We start from the raw sequence: 26,434 nt of genomic DNA on the forward strand, positions 1-26,434 counted from the left end.
CTTTCATTCAATTTGAGAATTTTCATTTCAGCAAGTCTGGTGGCCTAATAAAATCCATCTTTACGGACTGTTCTGTTTTGACAGATTCTGCCTTTTTATTTCGCATTGCCTCTTTTGCTATGTTGGATGAATTTCTTCGATCCATTAATGTCCAGTAGCTTTATGCAATGTCCAGAAGTGTTAAGAATGATTGTGTCACCTCTGAACATGTTAATTTTTTATTATGCACTAACCCTCTAATGAGTTGTTTCGAGTTTGGTGTGGAGGAAGTTTTCAAGGATCAAGAGAGGAGTATGATGCAATATGATCAAGGAGAGTGAAAGCTCTAAGCTTGGGGATGCCCCGGTGGTTCACCCCTGCATATTATAAGAAGACTCAAGCGTCTAAGCTTGGGGATGCCTTGGGCATCCCCTTCTTCATCGACAACATTATCAGGTTCCTCCCCTGAAACTATATTTTTATTCCGTCACATCTTATGCACTTTGCTTGGAGCGTCGGTTTGTTTTTGTTTTTGTTTTGTTTGAATAAAATGGATCCTAGCATTCACTTTATGGGAGAGAGACACGCTCCTCTGTAGCATATGGACAAGTATGTCCTTAGGCTCTACTCATAGTATTCATGGCGAAGTTTCTTCTTCGTTAAATTGTTATATGGTTGGAATTGGAAAATGCTACATGTAGTAACTCTAAAATGTCTTGGATAATTTGATACTTGGCAATTGTTGTGCTCATGTTTAAGCTCTTGCATCATATACTTTGCACCCATAAATGAAGAAATACTTAGAGCTTGCTAATTTGGTTTGCATATTTGGTTTCTCTAGAGTCTATATAACATCTAGTATTGAGTTTTGAACAACAAGGAAGACGGTGTAGAGTCTTATAATGTTTACAATATGTATTTTATGTGAGTTTTTCTGCACCGTTCATCCTTGTGTTTGTTTCAAATAACCTTGCTAGCCTAAACCTTGTATCGAGAGGGAATACTTCTCATGCATCCAAAATACTTGAGCCAACCACTATGCCATTTGTGTCCACCATACCTACCTACTACATGGTATTTATCCGCCATTCCAAAGTAAATTGCTTGAGTGCTACCTTTAAAATTCCATCATTCACCTTTGCAATATATAGCTCATGGGACAAATAGCTTAAAAACTATTGTGGTATTGAATATGTACTTATGCACTTTATCTCTTATTAAGTTGCTTGTTGTGCGATAACCATGTTTACGGGGACGCCATCAACTATTCTTTGTTGAATATCATGTGAGTTGCTATGCATGTCCGTCTTGTCTGAAGTAAGAGAGATCTACCACCTTAATAGTTGGAGCATGCATATTGTTAGAGAAGAACATTGGGCCGCTAACTAAAGCCATGAATCATGGTGGAAGTTTCAGTTTTGGACACACATCCTCAATCTCATATGAGAATATTAATCGTTGTCACATGCTTATGCATTTAAGAGGAGTCCATTATCTGTTGTCCATGTTGTCCCGGTATGGATGTCTAAGTTGAGAATAATCAAAAGCGAGAAATCCAAAATGCGAGCTTTCTCCTTAGACCTTTGTACGAGGCGGCATGGAGGTACCCCATTGTGACACTTGGTCAAAACATGTGCATTGCAAAGATCCGGTAGTCCAAGTTAATTAGGACAAGGTGCGGGCACTATTAGTATACTATGCATGAGGCTTGCAACTTGTAAGATATAACTTTCATAACTCATATGCTTTATTACTACCGTTGACAAAATTGTTTCATGTTTTCAAAATAAAAGCTCTAGCACAAATATAGCAATCGATGCTTTCCTCATTGAAGGACCATTCTCTTTACTTTTATGTTGAGTCAGTTCACCTATCTCTCTCCACCTCAAGAAGCAAACACTTGTGTGAACTATGCATTGATTCCTACATACTTGCATATTGCACTTGTTATATTACTCTATGTTGACAATTATCCATGAGATATACATGTTACAAGTTGAAAGCAACCGCTGAAACTTAATCTTCCTTTGTGTTGCTTCAATACCTTTACTTTGATTTATTGCTTTATGAGTTAACTCTTATGCAAGACTTATTGATGCTTGTCTTGAAGTACTATTCATGAAAAGTCTTTGCTTTATGATTCACTTGTTTACTCATGTCATTACCATTGTTTTGATCGCTGCATCCACTACATATGTTTACAAATAGTATGATCAAGGTTATGATGGCATGTCACTTCAGAAATTATCTTTGTTATCGTTTTACCTGCTCGGGACGAGCAAGCTTGGGGATGCTGATACGTCTCCGACGTATTGATAATTTCTTATGTTCTATGCCATATTATTGATGATACCTACATGTTTTATGCACACTTTATGTCATATTCGTGCATTTTCTGGAACTAACCTATTAACAAGATGCCGAAGTGCCGATTGCTCGTTTTCTGCTGTTTTTGGTTTCGAAATCCTAGTAACGAAATATTCTCGGAATTGGACGAAATCAAGACCCAGGGTCCTATTTTGCCACGAACCTTTCAGAAGACCGAAGAGCATACGAAGTGGGGCCACGAGGTGGCGACACCACAAGGCGGCGCGGCCAAGGAGGGGCCCGTGCCGCCCTGTGGTGTGGGCCCCTCGTCAGCCCTCCGACTCTGCCCTTCCGCCTACTTAAAGCCTCCGTCGCGAAACCCCGATGCGAAAAACCACGATACGGAAAACCTTGCCGAGACGCCGCCGCCGCCAATCCCATCTCGGGGGATTCGGAGATCTCCTCCGGCACCCTGCCGGAGAGGGGATTCATCTCCCCGAGGACTCTACACCGCCATGGTCGCCTCCGGAGAGATGAGTGAGTAGTTCACCCCTGGACTATGGGTCCATAGCGGTAGCTAGATGGTTGTCTTCTCCTCATTGTGCTTCATTGTTGGATCTTGTGACCTGCCTAACATGATCAAGATCATCTATCCGTAATACTATATGTTGTGTTTGTCGGGATCCGATGGATAGAGAATACCATGTTATGTTAATTATCAAGTTATTACATATGTGTTGTTTATGATCTTGCATGCTCTCCGTTATTAGTAGAGGCTCTGGCCAAGTTTTTGCTCTTAACTCCAAGAGGGAGTATTTATGCTCGATAGTGGGTTCATGCCTGCATTGACACCTGGGACAGTGACAGAAAGTTCTAAGGTTGTGTTGTTCTGTTGCCACTAGGGATAAAACATTGGCGCTATGTCCGAGGATGTAGTTGTTGATTACATTACGCACCATACTTAATGCAATTGTCTGTTGTTTAGCAACTTAATACCGGAGGGGTTCGGACGATAACCTGAAGGTGGAATTTTTAGGCATAGATGCGGTTGGATGGCGGTCTATGTACTTTGTCGTAATGCCCAATTAAATCTCACTATACTTATCATGACATGTATGTGCATTGTTATGCCCTCTCTATTTGTCAATTGCCCGACTGTAATTTGTTCACCCAACATGCTTTTATCTTATGGGAGAGACACCTCTAGTGAACTGTGGACCCCGGTCCATTTTTTAATACCGAAATACAAATCTGCTGCAATACTTGTTTTTCTTGTTTTCTCTGCAAACAATCATCTTCCACACAATACGGTTAATCCTTTGTTACAGCAAGCCGGTGAGATTGACAACCTCACTTGTTTCGTTGGGGCAAAGTACTTTGGTTGTGTTGTGCGGGTTCCACGTTGGCGCCGGAATCCCTGGTGTTGCGCCGCACTACATCCCGCCGCCATCAACCTTCAACGTGCTTCTTGGCTCCTCCTGGTTCGATAAACCTTGGTTTCTTTCTGAGGGAAAACTTGCTGCTGTGCGCATCATACCTTCCTCTTGGGGTTCCCCAACGAACGTGTGAAATACACGCCATCACCAGTGTAAAGCCATAATTGGTGGGGACGAGACATTAGTGGCTGTATTCGACGTTGCAGGAACATTGAGACTACTTCAGTGCCGCACATCATCAAGCCCCCCGTATTCTTCAAAATGACGACTTGGTCGAAAAGCCTGTCGGCTACCACCCTCTCTTCGGGAGAAAGGGTGTTTCGCCAGGACTTCTTCGGCTTAGCTATCAAGACATCTTCAAAAGGGGGAAGGTTTGAGCGTCGCCCAGGCACTATGGGATCACGCAGGTAAAACCACTTGTTGCGCCAGCCCTGGACGGCCTCCTTCATTGGATAGTCGAAGTAGTCGACCTCCTTCCTAACAACAAAGCCAACGCCACCGATGACGGGGGGCCATTGCTGTCATTGTGGCGCTTCACGTAGAAGATCTTCCTCCAAAGACCCCAGTGAGGGTCAATGCCGAGGAAGGCCTCGCAAACAGTGATGAAGATAGAAAGATGGAGGATGGAGTTTGGGGTCAGCTGCAGAGCTGGATCCCGTAAAAGAAAAGAAGAGAGCGAAGGAACTCGTGGGCCGAAAGAGAAAGACCACGGAACAAAAAGGCAATGAACATGACAGTGAAACCCTTCGGGGGCTTTGGGCGAGAAACCGCACCTGGAAGACGAATGTCATCCTCAGATGCGGAGATGAAGCCGAGGGCGCGCAGTTTGTTGATGTCGCGGTTGGAAATGGCGGAGGCACTCCAATCGCGGCTAACTTTGGCCGCGTCCGAGGTGCTGGCACCCTTCTTCTTGCCCATGGCGTCTGAAGCTTTTGAGGGAAGAACAAAGGAAGCAGGAAAGGACGGGCGAAGAAGATGAGCAGTGGGAGGCGTAAAAAATTAAAAACGAGGAAGTCCTCTATTTATGCCATGAGAATTAGCGTGGGATCGTGGCCATAACTCCACAGACGTCGTGGGAGGTAGAGCGGATCTGGCTGTACACGTGGCGCTTGAAAAGGGAATGGAACCGGCGGCCCATTATTCCCACGTCGCGCGAAAATCAAGGAAACGCCTCGGTCGCTGCGCGTGCACTGGTCAAATCCTAAAACCTGCCCGCGCAGAACTAGGGTGGGCCCGTTAGGTCAAGTCTTGTCAATCGAGCCACGGCAGCGGTGCGTCATCAATGACATCATGGGCGCTGTCAAAGACAGTCGAAGGAATGAAAAAAGTATCGGATGAAGAATTTGAGTATATGCACAGATTGCAAAGCATCTGCACTTAGACTCGGTGGCTACTCCCATCGGGAGCGCTGAACGCGCACCCGACAAAATGAGGACTCGAAGAAATTGAAAAGAAGACCTTGCAAGAAGAGAAAATTGTTCGACTCGAGTCTGCACCCGGTTGCTAGCACCCGTGCCCAGACTCGGGGGCTACTCCCAACTCAATCCCTGTTGCACCGTCCTAGTGGCCCACCTTGCCATCGGGTACCTTCATGGGCCTCCAACTAGGAAATATGGGATAGGGCAACATTGGTTAGCCGAAGGGTAACGCCCATGCTATTTATCTTTATGTACAGACACCTCTAGTGAACTGTGGACCCTAGCCCTTTCCTTTACACTGATAAATTTATCTACTGCAATCCTGTTCTATTTACTTTCTGCAAACATCTCTTTCCACTCGAGACGTCTAATCCTTTGTGTTCAGCACCGATGAGATTAACAACCTCACTGCAAGTTGGGGCAAAGTACTTTGGTTGTGTTGTGTGCGGGTTCCACGTTGTTGCTGATGCCGGTAGTGCCCCCTGCCACTAGTCAGCTAGCAACACCTTCAGAAGTCACGCTTTTCTCCTACTGATCGATTAAACGTTGGATTCGTACCAAGGGAAAACTTGCTACTGTGCTCATCACACCTTCCTCTTGGGATTTCCCAACCGCTTCCACAACAACGCCCAGCAAGATTGTCTTGCGCCATCACCAGAGCACCATCACACCTCGCCTTCAAATCCTTCCCATTGAAGCCGTTGCGACGCCATCCACCAGCATAGGCACGCGAAAGGCGAGGCACGCCATTAACGCGGCACTAAAAAGTCGCGACGCGTCGTCTGTCAATTCTGCCGCGGTGAAGGTGAAGCATCATGGTCGCTATCAGGCGGGCCCGTGCGAGAAGCGCAGACGCTGCCATTCGTGGCGTGTATTTGGTCCGTGTTTGCGTTTGTGCGAACATGATGTTCAGTATGTTGGGCCGCGGGGCTGGGGCTAGGTGCTGACGTATTTTGCAACCACACGGTTCCAAACGATCACTAGAGATGCCCTTAGACTAGCTACAATGGGAATATCATACTAGTATCATGCATGCCATGTTGGCAAAAATCTGATGTGCACAACAATTAATGAGGAGAGATGTGAGAGTGATATCATAAATAGATACCGTATCATAGCACGTAAAATTAGAAAATTTAATGATAAGTACACCATGTACACATATTTGCATTGAGATTCTATAATTTTTTTCACATGTACCACCTTATTATAGGGTGGTATCATACTAAGTATGATAACTAGTCTTAGTATTTTGGTGAAGCGTCATTCCGCAGGGAGAGAAGTACAATTTACCCCCTAAACTTGTCTCAAATTCAGCTTACAACCCTCAAATTTATTTTGGTTCAACTTTTAACCCTGAATTTTAAAAATGGTTCAGAATCACCTCTTGCATTGTATTAGCTGTTTTTTTTGTCCTGTAATGTATTGTATTGGTAAAATAGTGCGTACAATTTCTTTAACTCTTCATCTACAACTCTATGCTTCAATTTCAATTCTTCATTCGCCGGAATAAAAACGCCCCCCGCGGCTCGCTGCGTTGTGATGGTTGCCCCGTGCCGACGGAACGCTGAACACGACATGTGATGTAGCCTGGTATTATTGTCCGGCGGAGGCACAATACATGTGAGAGAAAAAGTACATGTACCGTATATGTTGTATGTTGATGAGTTGGCACAATATGTAGGAAAAAACCGCTAACTGGCGAGAAAAACCGGTTCAAAACATGTCAAAAAAGGTAGAATGTTCAATTCCGAACTGTTTATAAAATTCAGGGTTAAAAATTCAACCAAAGTAAAATTGAAGTTGAAGGTTGTAATCGAACTTCGAGACGAGTTTGCAGGCGAGACTGACCACTCTCTACACGAACCGTCGATTGCGAAGATCGGACAGCTGGCCCCCTTTCCTGCAAGACCGGTCCGGCACACTCTACAAAATCAGGCCGCACCCCATTTCGGGAGCAGAAACGATAGAGGGCTATAGCCAGCCAACCGCGGCCCAAATTCCCAACCTCTCGCCGCCGCCGCCGCCGCCGTCGTCCCTCTTCTCCGGCGTCGTTCGTCCGCTGTCCTCGGTTCTCCTCGGTGAGCCCCTTACCCTGATCTTTGCTCTCACGGGCCTAATCTGTCAACGAGATCCCCCCCCCCCCCCCCCATTTTTGTTTCCTCATCCATGCGCGCATCCATGGTTGGATCGCTGGCGGATTTGTTCGCTTTTGTTGTTGTAATCGATTGCTTTCCCCCACCCCCTTGGGCGATGGGTGGTATTCGTAGTATTGTTTTGATTACTTGAGTAGAGGTTGTGCCGCGCGTTAGCCAAGAAGCGATCTGCTGATACTCGTCGGGATGCCAAATTATGGTATAGTTTATGCTGAGCGCATCGTCTTATCATCCATAGTATGTTTAATCGATCTGGTGTCTTGAAGGCATTATGGGATTTGCTCCGTGCTTTTGGATAAAAGATGGCGTGATCTGTTCTGTTTAGTCAGGTAATTTGACGGTAGTGTTTATATATTAAGACGACCATGCATCCTTTGTACCCGTTAAGATGAGTTATTCTTATCCTGCCATATAATTTCAAGGTTTGGTAGTACTAATTAACGTCACCTGATCACGTCCTGCTCCTTAGCAGTCGATCAGACAGAGAAGAGTTAGGCTCTTGTTACTTTTTACCACTTTATCCATAGCTTTATTTGTGGCATAAAGGTTGTTTCAGAAGCTAGCCAATTTGCAAAATGTTTCCTACACCATATCCATCTTAGGAATTGTATAATTCCACATCTAGGTATCCATGGGCCTAACTTGTGCCTGTAATGATTCCCAGCTACTTATCAGTGCTTCTGCATCTCCATGTATGATATTACGCTTTTTGTGTAAGTTTTTTTTTAGATAAAAGGCACTCAAGTGCCCGACTTTGAATTAACAAAGCCCCGAACGGCGAGAACGATACAAAGTGCTGAACCCAGCTTACAGAACGACACCACACACCCACACAAACTACCAAAGAAGCTACGACCGGAAGCGCGACCAACAAGCTCAGCCAAAGCGCCTACAAGACTCGAAGAAGAGTTGGAGTCTACAGTGTCGGGCCGGAGCTCACCCGAGAGCGAGCCATTTTCACGCGCGCCTCAACAACACTCCTCCGTCGCAGGAACGCCACCGGAAGCCGACCACCACCGGGGACCAAGACGCGTTGCTCACAAACCGAGAAGCAGCACCAAGGGAGCTCGACAAGGGAAGGGCACGGAGAAAGCCTTGCCGAAGATCGCCGAAGAATCACCCCGTCACAACCTTCGGAGAGCCTCGTGGCTGTGGGCTCCAAGACGGTGTCTTCAAGAAGAGCACGACACCGGAGTGCCGCCACCGCCCGATCCGAGGATCTTGGGTTTTCACCCGGAGGAAGAAGAGGGACGGAGATTGGCCTCACGGCGCCTTCAGCAAGGGAACGCCGTCCGCGGACGCCGCCACCGTGGCCCGAAGGCAAAGGTTTCCCTTTGGCAAAATCACCGCCATCTACACCCCACAGCATTCAACTCGCCGGCAACCACGCCGCCCTCATGGCCGTGGTCTCGGCCAGCACCAGAGTCATTGGCTCGCCCGCCGACCAACATGACTCCCACCTTCCAGGGCCGCCGCCCCGGCGTCCCAGCCCAGAGAACAGCCGAACAGAGAGCAACGCTGCGAGAGCACTACACGCCGACGCAGGAACTCGACCACGACCACCGCGCCACCACCTGCGCAGGGGCAAGATCCACGACCAGAGCAGCAACCTACAGCCCCCATGGCTGTCAGGTGCCCTCCAACTCCGGAGCAACGGACGGGGGCTCGATTGGGCCCGGGGCCCCCGCCCGGCCCGCACGAGGACGGCCAGATCTGGAGCCGCCATGCCAACCGCCGCCACAGGGAACATCCGCGCCGCCGGCTCGTCGCAGCGTCGTCTCCGGCCCAGCCCAGCCGCATCAGGCCCCGCAATCCCTGCCCTCGGCCAAGTTGCCTCGAGGACGCGCCGCCTGCCGCCGCCCACGCGGAGGAACCGCCGAAGCTGCCACGAGCACGCCCAAGGACCACCGCGAAGCCGCCACGCCGCCGGGGAACGGCCGCGCCGCCGCGCCCTACGCCGGCCGCGGCGCCCTCGCCGACCGCGCCGGCCCGCGCCGCCGCCACCGCGCGAGGGGGAGAAGGCCCCGCCGCCGCCGGCGCCGCACGAGCTTCGCCCGGCGACGCCCTCGGGCGGCGGCGAGGGGGAGGGGAGGAGCGCTGGGGGCGAGAGGAGCTGCGCCGCCGGGAGCTCCCAGGCCGCTCGCGGGAGCGGCTCAGGAGCTAGGGTTTTCTTTTCAAGAATCGTATCTTGTGTTGTCGCCACCAGTATCTGCTCTGGCCGTTCTGTGCAACTCGCTTTTTGTGTAAGTTGGAACAATAAAACATGCTTCGCAGTGTAATGACAATTCCTTCACATGAAAAAAGTGGTCATGCTTGAGGCAAATTAAAGCGTTCCTGTTAGTCGTATTTTATATGAGTGACCATTGGTCAGCGTGGCTAGACCGTCTGGGTCCTTTGACTCGACTAGCAGGGAAAACCAGCTTGCTGGCTACAAAAGGGCATCATGCGGCCAAGTAGAATATGTTTTTTATGATTTGTTCTTGCTCTCTGGTTAGTTATACAATTAGCGTTTGTTGCAGGTCATGCTTTCCATCTTTGCTTGCGGTACTGAAAAAGAGAAAAATTCAATTGAATCATAGTATTGTTCCCTTTGTGACTCTTGCGACAATATGCATTGAAGTCATTCTTAATCCGTTGCTGACATCTTTGCACAGTGTCTTCATCAACAATCAAGATGAGTCGTGGTGGGAGCGCTGGTGGTGGCCAAAGTTCTCTTGGTTACCTCTTTGGAGGCGGCGAACCTCCTAAACCAGCAGTTGCAACAGCAGCACCAGCTGCAGCTGCACCACCAGTACCAGCTGAAGCTCTACCAGCAGCAGGCGTTCCTACTGAGAAAGCGTCGCCAGTAAAGGGCGAGGTCTCCAAGCAGATTCCAGCTGGTATTCCAGGCAGCCAAACCAATAACTACCAGCGAGCTGATGGCCAGAACACTGGCAACTTCCTTACGGTATGGTTGTTTCTTCTTCTTTTAACTTGTGAAATTGACATTAGGTTTTACTGGGTTCTGTTTTGTCATCAGATGGCATTCATCACATATCATGCCCTCAGTGTTCTACAGTTAGCAAGGATGTCATACTTTTGATAATCAGATGGAGTATTGTTTACTTAATACGTAGTATAAGTTATCCCTTTTGTTTGTTCAACACCAAAATCAAGCTATTTTCTGAATATTGACACTCTGGAGAAGATCTAGACTTGGAGTGTCATTATGTATAAGGCCTACATTGCACCTAGAGAATCCTGTCGATACAATAAAAACTTCTATTTTGTTCACATTAATTTATTTTTCTTGAAATTTTCAAGTGTCCTTCCGTTGGGGTGCTGCTGGCCTGTTGTTGCATTTCAAATGTTGGGACTGCTTACGATGAATCATGCACCATGTTCATTGTTCATAAACACTGCGCATAGTTCATAGTTGTTAAAAGTGAACAAAATACCATGCTTTCTGTGAAGTTTGTAAGACCTAGTTCAGTATTTTGCTCAATTCTCACTGTTTCTAGAACTCTTGCAAACTCAATATTTTAGTCCTCGTGAAGCAACCAATAATACTCCGCAGTCTTGTGTTGACTTATGTCTTTCAATTTTGAATGTATATGCTCCCAGTTCTTATATTAGCCAACCAGGGTATGGAACATGACATCATTTCTAGAATTTTGACTTTAGAAAGTTCTATCGCTACTTAATTGTGAGAACAGAAAAATACCTGTATATCAAACCTTGTCCTTGCTCCAGTTGAAACTGATTTCTTCACCGAGCTGCTATGTTATGAAACTGAAAATTTCTGATTCCTGGGCCTGGCTAATAGTCATGTCTCGTGATTTGAATGGCATTTGCAGGACCGTCCTTCAACCAAGGTCCATGCTGCTCCTGGCGGCGGCTCCTCCCTGGGCTACCTGTTTGGTGGAAACTGATGTGGATCCTGGCGTGCTGTAGCACCAGATGCAGAAGAAAGTGGCAGTTATCCGTGTCATTTGAGTTGTGAACTCCCACCTGTTTATCCCTTGATGCGTTTATTGTGCGTATGATATCTATTGTCGGCAAGCCTCCTGCCTGGGACCCCACAGCCTGTTGCTTATATGCCTGAATCTGCCTTGTTGTGTTCGCAACATGCCTGTCGGTCGATCGTGTTACTCGTTCGTTTCTTGAATGATTAGCTGGTTCTTATTGATTGGATAGTACATGTTCTTCTGCTATATGCATTTCCTTGTGATCTGGACTTGCCTTAACCACCCAGTGTCAGACTGTCAGCACCAAGAGCACCTAAATGGTGTGTTGCAGTATGCCAAGGCTGTGATGTCGTCGGTTGGAGTCTGGGACTGGCTTGAACCTTGCTCGACTTGGCTTTTGATGACCAAACGAACCAAGCCCAGGCGCTTGATGAGCCTGACAAGCCGATCCTGAGCTGGTCTCTCGCCATAATCTCCATCTAGAAGAACCCAATGCCCAAGGGTGTATAATGTTCGTAGATAATGCGATGCTCTAGTGCTCAAAACTTCAAATCTTGCACACTCAGATCAGGTCCTTTGGGTGAAAGCTTTGACGCGTCGTCTCATGTCACTTCTTGGTTCGATCTGGGGTGTTATCTTGATCTCTTTGCACTTCTTGGTGGGCTGGGTGCACACAACTTCGACCAACCGGTTATGCTGGAGTTCCCTGTGGCCGCTTGAATGGAAACGATGGCATTGATGAGCGATGGTCCGGACACGGCAAAACTTTTTTAGTCGGCCTCCGGCAAAGTATCTTTATGTTGGTTTTCCTTGCTGTGAAGTCGGAGCTGCTATGATTTTTGAGTTTTTCATTGGTCTTTTCTTGATTTTTGAGTTCTTCATTGGTCTTTTCTTGTTGTGTAGTCGGAGCTGCCATACTTTTCGAGCTCTTCATTTAAGTGGCGTAGGATAACCTGCAAGGGATGGTCCAATGGTGAAGATCCTCTTCGGTGCAGGTCTTGCCCATGTTCTCTCCAGAGCTCGCCAGTAGAGTCGGAGCTGCCCATCTCTCCGAGAGGAGTCACCTGTTTGACAAAGTCTGGCTTGAGCTTTACGGTGCTGCTACAGAGAGGTGTTCTTGGTGGTCGTCTTCTGGGAAGCCTGAATTGCTGTTGATTGATAGCTATGATGCTAACGGGAAACCTGGATGAATCCTCGCTTTGGTGGTGAGTGCAGCTTCCGTGGTAGCCAGGGTGGATGTGTGAGCCCTCGCATCGGTCGAGTGAGGGAGTCTATACTGGTTTTCCGTTGATAAACTGTCCAAACTCTCTCTTCTCTTTTATTAATAAAAATAACATGTCTTTTGCCTCGTATCGAACAAAAAAGTCTTACACAATCTCTCGAGATTCCACGAGTGCAGTAATTTGTGTTATTAAAGGGGTTCAAGGAGCTGTATAAATAGCTCACTTGGTCTCTTAGAAAACTAGTCGTTGCGAAGAAGTTGGATCCTTAGTAGTTGATCCTAACCTAGATGATCGGAGATTCAAAATTTGGTGCCTCCAAAACACATATGGCACTCACACACAGGCCCTCGAAGAAGTTTGAAGATTTCCGAGTCAATACTATTGATACTCACAAGTTTAGGGGATCGCTAAAATCTTCGATGGAAAGTATTACTCATATTTATAGTTTGACTCAAGGGAAACACAAGAGTACTAATAAGACTTTAGCAATTGAGACGCCACTCTCAACCACACGTGTATATCAATAAACTCACAAAGCAAGCGGTGATTTTATAGAAGTTGATTCAAAGCAGTAAAAGCAAGCAGTAAATAAAAACAACAGATTTCTAGTTTTCACTTTTTCACTGGAAGTAGTAGTGGCTAAAGACGTAGGCATGAGGCAGAAATGGGTAATATATGGATGATATTGATCATATAATGTAATTCAACTAACATATCATTCATCTCTAACTCAGTTGTGTGTAGACGTGTGATCTAAATATAGTTATGCGTACTAACTAAGAGAATTTGCACAACATCTTTTGTACTGCTTTCCCATTTTACCAGGGCCAACTTGAAACTACAAGAAATTAAGGTCAACCCTTTCGAATAGACCGGAACAAAGTATTAAAATTCATGAACACACATAATTCTCGAACTATCACATATTCCCCTTGTTTTTTCCAACATGTCACCTTAGGGATTCGCGGGTTCAACATAATAACAAGCAATACACCTTGCAAATAGATACCAACCTCATATATATGATAAAGAAATATAGGTTCAGTACTAAAATCATGTCACTCGGGCCCTAGTAACAAGCATTAAACATAACAAAGGTGTACCAACAGTCATACATGAATATCTTTAAGACGAACACCTCAAATCTCGATACATATGGATGATTACATGATTAATCTCATCCAAAACCCATCCACCTCTTAATCCTACAGAGAACTACTCACTCATGGTGATGGAGAGTGCGTCCATGATGGTTGGTGATGATGTCGGTGGCGGTGATGATGAAGAAGCCTTCGAAATCCCTCTCTCCGGGGTGGAGAGCAGGATCAATCTGGCTCCCGAAACAAAGATCGTGGTCTTGGCGGCGCTCTGTTTCGCGAAACGTCGTGTCCTCCCAGGGGTTAGGATTTTAGGGTATATAAGGCACCACACGAAGGGGGAGGCAAGACGGCGACCGAGGGCCAAACGGGCCCCTCTCGTGATCCAGCGCTCCAGGTCCATTTCATGAAAACTTCCCTTATATTTTTTTTTCCGATTTTATTTCCTGCGAAAACTTGACAAAAAGGAGATTTTGCTAAAAACAACATCAGATTCAGCAGTTTTCATCCAAGTATGGTGAGATTCTGGAGCAAATTATTGAGCAAAGTGCTTAGAAAATTATTTAGCTCCCTAGGAACTTCGGGATAAATTCAGCCACCATGCTTGTGCTTTCTAGGCAACATTGTGTTGAGCTTTCCTACACTAGGCATTAGCGAGAAGATGACCCCTTCTAAGTTCTAATAGTATTTTCCATATAAAAATGTGGTGGATCTTACTCAATAAGGTTATGGAGACTCATATCCGTAGTCTAGTATATTATTCAATTGATGTCTACAATTTCACAACTAATGGGCATACAGATGCTAACTAGATAATATCAACGCATAGAGATCGCAAGGTTGGACACATCTACTTTGAGAAACAACAAGATGATATGCCATGTCCTAGACCTGAGGTCTTCACATGTTCGTAATTATAAAGTTAGCTTTGAGGTTAGCCATGAAACATGATACGAGGTGTGACGATCTAGATGGGATTTGCCCCTCCAACTTGAAGACATATTCGCTAGTCACTCTCGAGTGATCAGTCTCACAAAGCATGTCCACATGACTTTGATTAGGGGTTAACCACGAGATCGAGAAGATAGGTCAAGCTACCAACAAAGATGACAAGTACTTACCTTGAGCTTGACATCATATATCGTGAAGCAGAAGGAATGTTGTGTATGGCACAATATCAAATTTTGTCGGCTTGACGTTACAGACACTTGGGAGTTAACCCGTTCCGGTAGGAGCCATTACCAACTATTAGCTTAACTGCTTAAGCCCCAAAACTCGTGGGGAGAGCAGTGTACTAGAAGCCACAAATGGTACCCCAGGAGGACCTTATGTTGTATCCATGTGTAAGTGAACTTCGCGAGCTTAAGGGGCAGGAATCCACTTGGATTGGATTTGTACAGACTATGAGCATTGAATCCTAACAGATCTTAAGTGCTGAGCCCCAGAAGGATGTATATAAGTCGAGGAGATTTACCTAGAAAGCAGAGGCGAACCTTAGTGGAGGTCAAAGTGGGCCGCCGCCCCCCCCCCCAGCCCATGAAGACACTTCCTATTATTTACATGTAGTTGGCCCATTTATCCATTGAAAGTCTGCTTGATTCCCATTTTTTAGCCCCCTCAGCTCATTTAGCACCCCCACCCCCCAGGATTTGGGCCCAAGGTCTGCGCCTGCTAGAAAGGATTCAACGTGTTCAATGACTTAGCCATGACAACCTTCACTTCCGTCAAGCAATTTGATCTATAAATTTGATGCAAGTCATTTCTCCCAAAACACATGGATACTTTGGAGGTGTTGCACCCGTGACACATGGATGAACCATTTGTGGCATCTAGGAAGAGAGTGATCACGAGGAGAAGATACGATTACACTACCCCAAGTTGCAACGCTGATTCTTATTCCGAGTAGGATTGCACGTCGAGTGTTAACTTTGTGACCTAAATCCTAAGCATGATCCCTCATATGTGCGTGATAGACATTCTATTTTGGGCTAGCGTACAATACCTCGTGCCCCAACATCTTCAACGACCGATTTTCTCTTAGATTCGAAGTATATCTCTTTGTATCCATGTAATTAAAAATTATTTTTGAAGGAATCAAATTGTTCGAACTGCAGGATTAAAACCCATTAAATTTTTCTAAAGATTATTTTTAGGTAATTCCAAAGGAAAAGTTCATTGAGTTGAACATCACAGAATTTTTCCTTGTAAGAAGTATGTGAAGCCCCTAATCCTTTAGGAACATTCATTATTATTTTCTGGTGATGCAATCAATCAACCTTCATTGGACATTCTTATATGTTCTTAAACTCATGTAGGTTTCAAGGTGTCACAACTCTTGACGAGTAATTTGTACGATTTTCTTCTTCTTGCATTTTTACAATCATGACAACCAAAGAGACCCTAAAGGGCACGTTCCAGTTTTGTACAGCAATACACATGGCATGCGAACTAACCAAAAGGAGGGCTCAAAACATGTTTCGTGCATGAAAAATCCAAAAATCCCCTCATTTTATATAAACCTTGAGTAAAGCACTGTATTTTACATCTTTTTTTTCCCTTTGTGTTTCTACGTAATTGCTGCTAACTCGAGCAATATTTTGTTATCAGTAATACATGTTCGTTTGGGAATTTTGTGTACTCTTGAATGTACAATGTTATCAAATCTCATGTTCACCAGGTTAGCATCCCACCCCAGTAGGACAAATGACAAAAGAAGAGCCCCAGTACATTTGTTGCCACGTACATGTGTTGCCAGACCTTCCTTATAAGTAGAAATTGGCACACACTAAAGTAGGAAAATGATAAAAACGAGTGGACAAATTCGATTAGCTCAATAGCTTAGAAACAACAACGATGAGTTGCATTACAACATGTAATTAAATAAATCGATAAAAAAATATATTAATATCAGAAGATACCAATTACATCTAGCTTCTGCAACAACTCAATATCCTAATAGCAGTATGGATGCACACATCCAAATAAGAGAAAGAGAAAATTAAGAAATAAAAGGCCCGCTACAGAATTGCAGCACCTAGCAACATCAATAATACCACCATCAAGACAACACCGGAATTAACTCTCCGAAAGCGACGCCTCTAAGAAAGGAACAGTGCACCAGCGCCGTCATTGCTCGATCTCAAAACAATGCCTTCAACAAGGTCATTGTTAGGCACAACCAATTAAAGCCAGACCTTGGATTTTCACCCTGAAAGATATGACTCTGAACTTCACCTGTGTTGCCGCCACCACTTTCATACCACTATTGTGAAGTCTGGAACACCAAGCAAGTCCTTCACAACGTAGAAAATTGAACTCCCTTAAGCTAGTCCTTTAATCCGTCCTTCATGATATTCTCTTCTTCTGACTTCACCATGGATCAAAGTCAGTTGATGACAACACAGAACAGAGCTTCGCGCCGCTCCCTCCAGAACCAAACAGTCGGAATAAAAGCATGTGTGCGCACGACCGAATACCAACCGATCCAGCAAACTCCAGGCATAAGGTGTACTGTTACATTCGTTGGCGGAGCCTTCCGGAACTCATCACTTCGGCCAGATCAAGACGGACATGCCTGAGGAGGTCTTCATCTTCACACAAGAGAGACCCATAGGACCGCCACCATTATTCAGGTCGGGCCCCAACGCCGCCGACCATCCCGGGCCGGCTGCGGCAAAGCAGCGACACCAAGAAAATGGGCAACGCCTTGCAACCGGCCAACCCTCCACCGGCGAAAACCATGATGGCCATGTGTTAACATGCCACCAACCCGCCGTGACCGCAGTCATGGCTCGGCCATCGCCGGCTACCAAGCCTTCCGCCACGTCGCCGGGACTCAGTGAAGGATCGTTAGACCCACTGCACCATCGTCTAGCCGACCATCCCCGGCGAAGAAGAGGTCCGCATTCGCCATCATACCCAGGGCTGCTGTCCCAGGCGTCCTCGTGCCGCGGGAGAAACCCAGGAGCACCACCTCGCGCCGTCGGGAGGCGGGGAGATGCAGCATGATTTGCGGCACAGATCAAAGACCTGGCCGCCGCCTACTGGCCATCGCCGCTAGCCACCCCCGGCGTGTCGTTGCCCGAGAAGTGGATCGGCCCGGACGAGATCTACATCGCAGAAGGTCGCCTTTTTTGTTTCTTTGTTTCTATTTAGAATTTGGTTCTAAAAATTCTAGGGATTGTAAACACGCATCTAATGGACACTCACACTTACTTTTGGAGTTTTTAGAAACTAAAGAATTTGAATTTTGAGATGTGCTATCGTGGTATCATTTGAGGTGCCGTATCTTGTGATACTTTCCCCGGCACACCCAAGTGGGAAAAAATGGCTAAAACAAGTCAAGATAAATGGTTGTGGCCAAATTGAATAGCTGAAAGACATAGCCGTAGCCATACTTTTATTGCAAATATGACACGGTCATTAAAAGAAACACCAAACGTGCAAAGCAGCCCAAGAAAAATAGAAATTACAATGAGATTCTTGAGAAGCTCTTCTTCTTCAACCTTTAGACCGTGTCAGCGGCGCACAGCCGCTGGCGCTCCTCTTTGAGCGAGCCTGATGTCGTTATTTGCGGACATGAAGCCGTTGAACCGGTCGAAAAGACTACATCCGTCCCGGAGACGAAGAAGTATGATGAATTGCCGATGAAACTCCTTGACGATCCGAATATCTCCACAGCCAGACGAAATCCTCGAAGACCACACCGCACCCACAAGGTTCTCGATGTTGCCGTTGAGATGGGTTGAAGCCGGGGAAATATTATTGCACGAGGGGCATCGTCACCACCACCTGAGCGCTACCCCTACAAACATAAACCTTAAAGACAGGGAACGAAGCTCCCAAAACTGAAAGAAAGAGCCGTCTCGCCGACTAGAGCCGCGATCTTCATGGCCTGAAGGCCATAGAGGCGGCTAGATCGGAGGCGGCCACCGACTGGAGGCAGAGAACCCCAATCGAAGATCACCTCACGAGCGAAAGGATACTCTTCTTATTCGAGTGGGTTGGCATCCTGGCCCTCGGACTCGGAAGTGGAAAAATATGACAAACAACGGCTCAATAGATGCATGACTAAAATGCGCCGCAAATAATAGTTGAGAGACGTTCTTATTTCGCGCCTAAACCTACTAGTATTATTGGCTGATGAAGCGTAAACACTGCCTTCCATGCCGTGGTGCGGAACGAACTGACGGAGCATGCAGTAATATCGATACCGACCCAACCCCGCGTGCAGCTGCGAACCGATTGGACTAGTCAAGGCAGGGACGGGCGTAGGGCAGCAGTAGCTGCACCGTTCGTACGCACGCCGGGACGGCTGAACCTTGCAGTTGCAGCAGCCGCACCACCGGTACCAGCTGAAGCTCTACCAGCGGCACTGAGAAAGTGTCGCCAGTGAAGGGTGAGGTCACCAAGCAGATTCCAGCTGCTATTTCGGGCAGGGGCAGCCAAACCAGCAAGTACCAGCGACAGCGAGCTGATGGACAGAACACTGGCAACTTCATTTATGGTAATGGTCGTTTCTTCTTCTATTCACTTGTGAAATTTGCCTTAGGCAGTACTATGGCTCTGCTTTTGTCATCACATGGCATATTGTGTTCGTTGCGGTCCGCAAGGCCCAATGGGCAATGCCCAACTGCATACGAACCTGTGGTCGTTTCAGTCCGTAGCGACCCCATTTCGAGGCATAAGGCCATCTCCAGTCCAGCGGAGCGACGCATTTCGGACGCCCAAAAGTGGTCGGCAGCATCCGTTTGCGTCGCCCAGTGGACATATTTTGACCGCGCGTCCGTTTGCGTCTGGGTGTGCTCCCACCGGGGCGACCCATTTTTGAATTGCAACATAGTTTGATCTTCATACAATTCCTTTGGTTTTCTACCACGAGCGATTGATTACATATGAAAACCAAACATAGAAAGTACATAAAAACTATACAAGACCTAGACTACTTGGTTCCTGACGGGCCGGCACCGTCGTTGCGTCGCTCCGTGGCCTGCTTCTCCGCCGCCTCCCGCGCGGCCGCTATGGCTCGTGCGCCGCCGCGTCCTCTTGCGCGTGCCTCGCTCCAGCCTCGCGTTGGCGGCCTCGTCCTTGAGCGTCTCGAAAGACTCGACGAGGGCCCGCTGCTCCGCCGCCTTCTCCTCCGGCATCGGCGCATCAGGGTCATCGGATGACCATGAAATCTCCGAGTCAGAGTCCTCGGCTGCAGCGGCGGCCGCCAGCTGCGCTGTCCCGGCTCGGCGTCGACAGCCGCATGGGCCGCCCGCTCCTCCTTCGCTTCCTTCTCCGCTTCAGCCGGGTCCGCGCGCGTCCCCGACCGGGTGGAGGAGGTCGGTGCTGTCGTCGGAGTCGAACCCGTCATCGGAGCTCGAGGCCGGGGGAGGTGGAGTGGGAGGTGAAGGTGGAGGTGGAGGCGCGGCAGCCTGGCCGCGCCCGGCGCTGCTCATGGTGGATCTACTGAGTGGCGCTACGGCAGCGGCGGCTAGGGTTTAGTGCGGAGGAGATGAGATGCTGGCGCCCCTGTTTATATAGGTCGGAGGCAGGGCGACGGCCGCGCCACGCGGGGCATCGCCATTACTACGCGCGGCACGCGAGGCAGCCGCCGACTGCCGAAGCGACGCCTCGCTGCCAGTACTGGCGGAGAAGACGCATCGACGCTGCGTCTGCTAGCTGCGCACGCTCGCGGAAGCCGAGGCACGCCATTAACGCGACCACCGCAGCGCTGCGGCGCGCCGCCCGCAAGTAATGCCGCCGAAGACGAAGCAGTTGTGACGCCGCCGAGCGGGCCCGTGCCGAGGACCAAGCGGTCACTTTGCGCGTCCGCGCAGCGTCTGCCGAGACGCAAACCTGGCGCATATTTGGGCCAGGTTTGCGTCTCTGCGGACGGCTCGGTCACTTTGCGTCGCGCCGCTGGAGAGGGTGCACGACACATTTTCGGTCATGGCGGACACAAACGGTCGCTCAGCGTCCGTTTGCGTCGCGCCGCTGGAGATGCCCTAATGCGGTCGGTTTACGGTGGCCGCGGACGGCACACGTGTTCGCGCACGTCCTCTCAAAACGAGTAGTTTCCCATGCATCATTGATCGAGAGAGGTGAGGTGGCGCGGGCCCGTGCACATGCCCACATATCTCTCCTTAAATGGAGACCACGAGTCCCTGTCACTCCATTCCCCCACTCGCACCCGAACCTTCCAAAACCCTAGCCACCCCCCGAGCTCCTGAGACCTAGCCATGGCGAAGAAGGGGGTTGGCTGGTTCCGCCTTGGCCGGAACGACCACGAGGCCCGGGGGTCTCGCTTTGATGGCTAGCGCGGCGGAGGCAATGGCGGCTGCCAGAACACACGAGCTTCGGGAAGGCCACCACCCCCGTCTCACGACACACCTCTACAGCTAACTCGACGTGCCACTGCCAAGGCCGGATGCACATCTATCGCACGGATGACATCTGAACCAGGCGCGGGTGACGGTGCCCGCCATTCTGAGGAGCGGCCCCGCGCGCCGCCACGAGATCCTCCTCCACCGCGCTCACCTTCCGCTTGATCTATGGCGGGATCCAGCCTACGATGTCGACTCCCCGTTGTGGGCGCGGTGGTTCGAGGCGGAGCACGACGCCCGAAGGGAGATGGTCGAGGCCCACCTCGAGGGCCTCGACGATGATGACATCGACTAGAAGGAGGCTGAGGCGGACCTCTAGCCCCACCACCGCCACCACCGATGCCCGTGAAGGAAGAAGAGGATGAGGAAGCGCGGGAGGACGACTTCCCCATGTCGCGCGCATGGCACGGTGATTGGTCCAAGTACCAGGGAGCCTACACCGACTACGTCGAGCCCCTCCCGTGGGCGCTGGCATTATGCGGTGCGATGTACCAGCAGACGGTGGCCGAGGACCCGCCCGAGACGATGGCGACCTCGACTACCAGACGATGGAGGAGGACACCGACGAGCTGACGGAGGAGGTGGCCATCGCGCACGCGGAGTCTATGCTTGTTCAACATATTCAAGTTAATTTATTTCAAGGTACGATGTAACTAAAACTTTTAGATATTATGAGCTTATCTGCATGAGTGTTATCCATAAATCTCCAAATAATAGAACCATGGATGACACCATGGTTTATAGTTATTGAAACCACTCGACCAGAGATACATGATGATGCTGTAAGAGCTTTTGAAACACTAATATAATTAATAGATAAAATATAAAAGCACACCCAAACTAAAAACGATAACTAGATGCAATATGATGAACTAAAAAACATTAGAGATTAGGTGGAACTCTCCCAAGTTTAGATGGTTGTTGCATATCTTTTCTCTTCTTACTCCCTCTCCGTGGCAACGTGGGGCTGATTCCCTAAGCATCATTAACCTCTTGCATGGAGGAGCATTTGTACGAGTGCCTCCAAGGCATGGCCGATATTTCATGGAGAAACATCCAAAAGACAAAATCTATAAAACAATGTTCGTCTCCAAAACACTCGATGCGAGATTAACCAACAGAAGGAGGCACAGGCGGACGTTAATGGGGCCGAATTGGGCTCTCGCCCGTCCCCCCCCCCCCCCACCCCCCGAGCAACCCAGAAGGCCTTAACTCAACTTACGTTAAACAGAAAAGAGGAGTCTGCATCGTCCCTAGAATGCGACCGACTCCTCTGTCCTCTCGATGCTAGTTCTCTCGCCGTCTCGCACGCACAGCGACCAAGCCAATCGAGGTCCGCCTCCATCCCCTCCTCGCCGAGCTACGCCTCCAGCGCCCCCGCTCGCAGAGCACCCCGGCCCCGCCTCCAGCGCCCCTGCTCGTAGAGCTCCATCTCCAGCGCCCCCTGCTCCCCCTCCACCGTCCGCCGACCGACCACCACCCACAGGCGACGGCGGCGAGGCGAACCCTCTCCATTCCTGCTCTCCCTGTCCCTGATTGATGGTAATTACTTGCCAAATTTTTAATTCTGATGATTACATCTTAAATTTGGGAAGATTTCAGCTAGGTCATGGAGTGTTTTAGAAATTGAAATTGATAGTTCAGATTTTGTTGTTTCTCTGTGTAGGTAGGAAGTAGTGATGGGCAAGGCAAAACCCATTGATTCATTTTTCAGAAAAAGGAGAGATGAATGTGAAGCAAATGAACTAGTTGTTCCTCCAGAAGAACCCAATAATGTTCATGTCCAAACCCCTCTGTTGTTGCTCGAATTTGAACAACAAAGTCATGAAGAATAGGTGCATCAAACTCAAACAAATGATGTTATATTATGTGGTATTGAATCTTTGGAGCGGGATCCAGCCTTGCGTCCACAGTGATGAGGACATCCCTACTACACTACTACCTTCGTCATTGCAAGATGAAGACAATGCTGCTGTGAAGTTCAAGTCCAATGAAGTCAGAATTGGACCAATGATAAGAGCTCGTGCGAAGCTACTCAAACAACAGGTGAACTTGTTCCTAAGTGATACTTTGATCGACGAGAACTTTATACTGCCTAACTCCTTTTACTTATGTATGTCAGGTATGAAGAAGGAGCAATCATCGCACGAGGAGGAGAGGAGCAGCTGGACAAGAAGCTGGACATGGAGCTGGCCATGAAGCTGGACATGAAGACATCCCGTGGAAGCGCGAGGGAGGAGAGGAAGGCATGCGCGAGGGAAGAATAAGAAGTCCAGGCCGGCGCTAGGCCCGGTCAGACCGGCCGCCACGCCGGCGCGCGCGGTGACATAGGCATTCCCAATGGGTCTGCCGGAGATGGTACCCGGGGTTTATTGAAGGCCCACGACCCGAAGAACAAGAAGATTCGGAAGCCCAAGATACTGTTACGGAAAGCTAGAGTTGTATTAGGAAACCACACTTGTAATCTTGCGGGACGGGTCAGAAACCCCCCCGGACTCTGTAAACTTGTGTATTACAAAACCCTCGGCTCCACCTCCTATATAAGGGGGAGTCGAGGGACAAAGAAAGGATCGAATTTACTGTCAACACAACCCTAGTTTTATATTCGTCGAGTACTTTTCGGCTGAAACCTTCGAGATCTAATTGCCCTCTACATCCAACTAAACCCTAGTCTACAATCCGTAGGCATTGACAAGTTAATACCTTGTCAGTTGGCGCCGTCTGTGGGATCTAGAGGCGACAAGGAGCTGATCTCGATGGCACGTTCAAGATCGTCGACTTCGTCGATAGCAAGCAACATCATGGACAGAGGAGCCCATGGAGATGACGTTTGGAGAGTTCCACTTCTGCGTCAAGAAGGAAGGATCATATCGTCTCGAAATTCCGATCGGTGGTCGATCCCGATATTTCGGACTTGGCATCGTCAACAGAGTCAAGCGATGGAGAAATTTCGTCGCCACGCTTCATCAACACCCGGGCAAGTGAAAAACTCGCCAAGATCTTCAGCAACATATCCTTCGGGTCATCTGCGGACTCCGATATAAGCAATGACTTGAGCGATATCGACAGCTTTAACTTCATCGACAGATCCACATCTGTGGGCAAGGTCTTCACCAATCTATATGATGGTGTCACCAAACCCGACAAAGTTCAGAATCCAAAATATCATTAGATCTACGCAATTGGAGAACCAAGCCGGTCAGAACCAGCGACGTCAGAGGCTTTCGACGATGCGGGAAATCCGTATGTCGATCCCGCGGATCTCACGCGAGGTTTGTGGTCAAAATATATCGGAATAGGAACACGAGAGATGGTGCGATTTCCGCAGGCAGTGTGGGATCGAGTCGCCGCAGCTATCGATGGTACGGAACCAATGACCATTACGGCGACACCGAGGAGTTACAAGCGTATCAATATAGGCTCGCACGTACCAGAAGAGAGCTCGAGAAGCAGAAAATCGAATTGGACAGGAGGCAGGAAGCAGCTTCCGCGTCAAGCAGGCGAAGAGCTGAACTAAGCCAACACTCAAGAACTTCGGGAGATAGCCACAGAGAAGCTCGAAGGAGAGCAAGATCTTGGCTGCAAAATATACCCGAAGCAGAAAGAGAGACTCTAATCCAAAACCTCGACATGTCCTTTATGTCAATCGACACGAGGGGGAATATTATTCCAAAAACACCGGAAGCAGGGTACATGGCGACACAAGCTTTCATCCTGGCGTCCAGGCCACCTCCCGGAGATCCAAGAGAAGCGTTGTATAACATGGCCATGGCAGGATGTGGAGACATGGGAGCAGCGTTCGCAGCTACACCTCCCGAAGGAACTGCAAGGCAAAATAGTCCGAGACCTACCGCAGCAGTGCAAGATCCACCGAGAGCAAGTGGAGTTAGAGACGCAACGACTCAGGCCAGAGTGGATAGAGCGCGACAAGAAAGAAGGGAACATCGGCATTCACCAGAAGTTGCTGAAGAAGATATGTGTGGACTCCCGTGTTTTACGAGACGAGTTCGAAAAACTCGAGTCCCGTCAGGATTCAAGTTACCCGATAGTTTCAAGAAATTCGATGGCCTGCAAGATCCTGAGGATTGGCTAGTCGATTATCTAGAGACGGTGAAATTGATAGGTGGCACCAGGGCAACAGCAATGCAGAGTATTCAAATATGCCTGAGCGGAGCCGCAAGATCCTAGATAAAGAAACTTCCTCCGGGATCCATCGACAGCTGGGACAGTTTTGAGGATGTATTCGTCAAGAACTTCCGATCAACTTGCAAAAAACCAGCATCACTTGAAGAGCTGAGGTCGTGTTGACAAAAACATGATGAATCGAAGAGAAAGTACATCCAAAGGTGGAACATCATCAAAAACTCGGCAGAGAACATATCTGACGAAAGAGCGATAGATGCGTTTGTGGCAGGAATTCGGCGAGGAGATTTCGTCGAGGACTTGGGGAGAACTAACCCAAGGACAGTGTCAGCATTGATGGAGATAGCAAACAGCTGGGCAGGCGGAGAAGATGTTGTTCAGAATAAGCGACACAGGTCACCAAAGGAGGACCGTAGCCGAAACTTTCTAAATAGAAGGCGATTTTCTCGACAGTTCTCGAGTTACGATGCTCCTGGCCAAATATCGGCTGGTTTTCGGGGAAACAACGGAGGAAACAATAGAGACGAATATCAAAGAAGTAATGAGCAGCGAGGCGACAACAGAGATGATTCTCGAAATAACAGACAAAATAGCGGGTCAAGGTTTCAAAGACCTTTCGTAACTCCCGAAGATATGATGAACGGGCCATGCCAGATGCATTTTTATCTCGACAACAATGGAAGAAGGCAGTCAGGACATCTGCAGAAGGACTGCCGTAATTTTCAAGCAATGCTACGAGTAGCAGGGATAGCCAATGCTCAAGCAGCAAATAGAAACCTTCAAGGGCCTAGGAGTGAAATCCACCTACCACCTCCTCCCGCGATCACGAACGAAAATTGACACCAGCTCAGAATAGCGGCAGCACCACACCCACCTCCATATGTTGATCCTAACTCCAATGGCGCGGTCTCGATGATTCAGAAAGCTAGGCCATCTAACAGGGCCTAGAAGGTAATCTCGCGACAAGTGTTCATGGCAGAGAAGATGCCTCCACCAACAATAGAATACCTAAATTGGTCGGGACAGGACATCGGCTTCACAATTGCGGATCTGTTATCACCAGAATTTGACCGGATCAGAGGTGGGCCGCGATTAAAGATGGGCTTGAAGAATATACCTGGAAGAAATACATGAATCGGCCTTGTATACAAAGTTTGGGCTAGTTTGCCCGTGTATCTGTAAATATAGTAGGATACGTGTCGGTTAGATAGAATTTGGCTCATGCACGGTTGGGATTGTTCCCACGTTAGAAAGTCTACGGACTATAAATATGTATCTAGGGTTTATGAAATAAACAACAATCACGTTCATCACAAACCAATCTAGGCGCATCGCCAACTCCCTTGTTTCGAGGGTTT

The 26,434-nt window shown here is 48.3% G+C and overlaps 1 protein-coding gene across 1 annotated transcript; it reads left to right on the forward strand.

The window, feature by feature from the left end:
* Nucleotides 1-7,093: 7,093 nt before the first annotated feature.
* Nucleotides 7,094-11,471, forward strand: LOC124698603 (protein SPIRAL1-like 1). Its single transcript, XM_047231086.1, has 3 exons — nt 7,094-7,221; nt 9,951-10,243; nt 11,133-11,471. The coding sequence occupies exons 2-3, from the start codon at nt 9,971-9,973 to the stop codon at nt 11,205-11,207; spliced, it is 348 nt and encodes a 115-aa protein (XP_047087042.1). The 5' UTR covers nt 7,094-7,221; nt 9,951-9,970; the 3' UTR covers nt 11,208-11,471.
* Nucleotides 11,472-26,434: the final 14,963 nt, after the last annotated feature.

Source organism: Lolium rigidum, chromosome 3 (assembly GCF_022539505.1).
Source record: "Lolium rigidum isolate FL_2022 chromosome 3, APGP_CSIRO_Lrig_0.1, whole genome shotgun sequence".
In the NCBI taxonomy this organism is placed as follows: Eukaryota; Viridiplantae; Streptophyta; class Magnoliopsida; order Poales; family Poaceae; genus Lolium; species Lolium rigidum.

Coding starts and splice junctions, on each gene's coding strand:
- LOC124698603 (XM_047231086.1), top strand. CDS start 9,971: ATGAGTCGTGGTGGGAGCGCTGGTGGTGGCCAAAGTTCTCTTGGTTAC. Junction 10,244..11,132: donor ACACTGGCAACTTCCTTACG/GTATGGTTGTTT, acceptor TGGCATTTGCAG/GACCGTCCTTCAACCAAGGT.